This window comes from Fonticula alba, assembly GCF_000388065.1.
Source record: "Fonticula alba strain ATCC 38817 unplaced genomic scaffold supercont2.12, whole genome shotgun sequence".
In the NCBI taxonomy this organism is placed as follows: Eukaryota; order Rotosphaerida; family Fonticulaceae; genus Fonticula; species Fonticula alba.
In genome coordinates this window covers 75,087-76,156 of record NW_009242982.1, presented here as the reverse complement: position 1 = coordinate 76,156, position 1,070 = coordinate 75,087, and the positions used below count along the sequence as shown (strand labels likewise).

Sequence of the window (1,070 nt, the reverse complement as noted above, 5' to 3'; positions counted from 1 at the left end):
GGGGGGGGGAGATCCCCGTCACAAGAGACCCCCCCTCGGCAGATGACGACCGGCTGCATGCCGGCACACCTTCCCCCTTGCCTCCTCCTTCCCCGCTTTCGCCCCGCGCTGCCCCTCGCCGCCCTCTCCCTCGCTACTTGCCTCGCCCCCGGTCTACTCCCCTCCCCCCTCCTCCTCTCGCTCCCGGCCCTCCGCCCTCCCGCGCGCGCGCGCGCACGCGTACACGCCTCCCGCCTCCCGTGTATCGGTTATGGGGGCCTGCTGGAGCGGGCTCTGCGGGCCATCGGCCACGGATGATGAGCAGCAGCGGCTCATCAATGACAACCAGCCGACCGAGCCGCAGGTCGACTGGGCCAAGATCGCAGCGGACTATGCCCTGTCTCGGCGCCTTCCCCGGCCGCCGCGGCAGCCGTCGGTCCTGGTGTCGGTGACCTACGCCGATAGTGTGCTGGCGGTGCGTGGCCCCGGGGCCCTGGGCCTTTCGCCGCGCTCCCGCCCCTCCCTCCCTTCTCTCCTCCCTCCTGGGCCTCGCTCCGGCCCTGGCCCCGTCGTGCGCTCGCTCACACGCCCCCCCCCCCCCCCCCCCCCGGCCCCGGCCCCGGCCCCGGCCCCGGCCCCGGGACGCAGCTCTCGGTGCACATGGCCAGCCGCCTGCCGCAGCTGGCCCCGGACGCGCCGTTCCCCCTGTACTCCTTCCACTTGACCCTGCTGCCGGACCCCTCGTTCCTGGATCACACCTCCAAGCCGTCGGTCCACCGGAGCAAGACATCGCCGCCGCTGCCGCACCGGAGCTCCGGCGGCAACATCACCGGCAAGATTGATGTCCAGTTCGATGAAACCTTCATCTGGCGGCTGGATGCGCTGTGCCCGCCGGGGGCCTCGCCCGACGACCGGGCCACCCTCCTGCCGACCAACCTCGAGACCACGGTCTTCATTGCCTGTGCGTGGACTTGGATCTTGGGATCCGGCGGGGGCGGGCAAAGCCCGGCACTTTCGCCTTTGCTCGCCTGTACTGACGCACGGACGCCGGGGGCGCCCGCGGGCGCCGCCACATCGGGCACAGTGCACTT

The 1,070-nt window shown here is 72.5% G+C and overlaps 1 protein-coding gene across 1 annotated transcript in view; it reads left to right on the top strand.

Annotated features, from left to right (window-relative positions):
* Window positions 1-250: 250 nt before the first annotated feature.
* Window positions 251-1,070, top strand: part of H696_05565 (hypothetical protein) — a gene marked incomplete at both ends in the record, with an annotated part of 3,034 nt that continues 2,214 nt past the window's right edge. Inside the window, 2 exons of the mRNA XM_009499378.1 lie at window positions 251-454; window positions 628-940. Of these exons, the coding sequence (XP_009497653.1) occupies window positions 251-454; window positions 628-940 (517 nt within the window). The remainder of the gene's footprint in view (window positions 455-627; window positions 941-1,070) is intronic.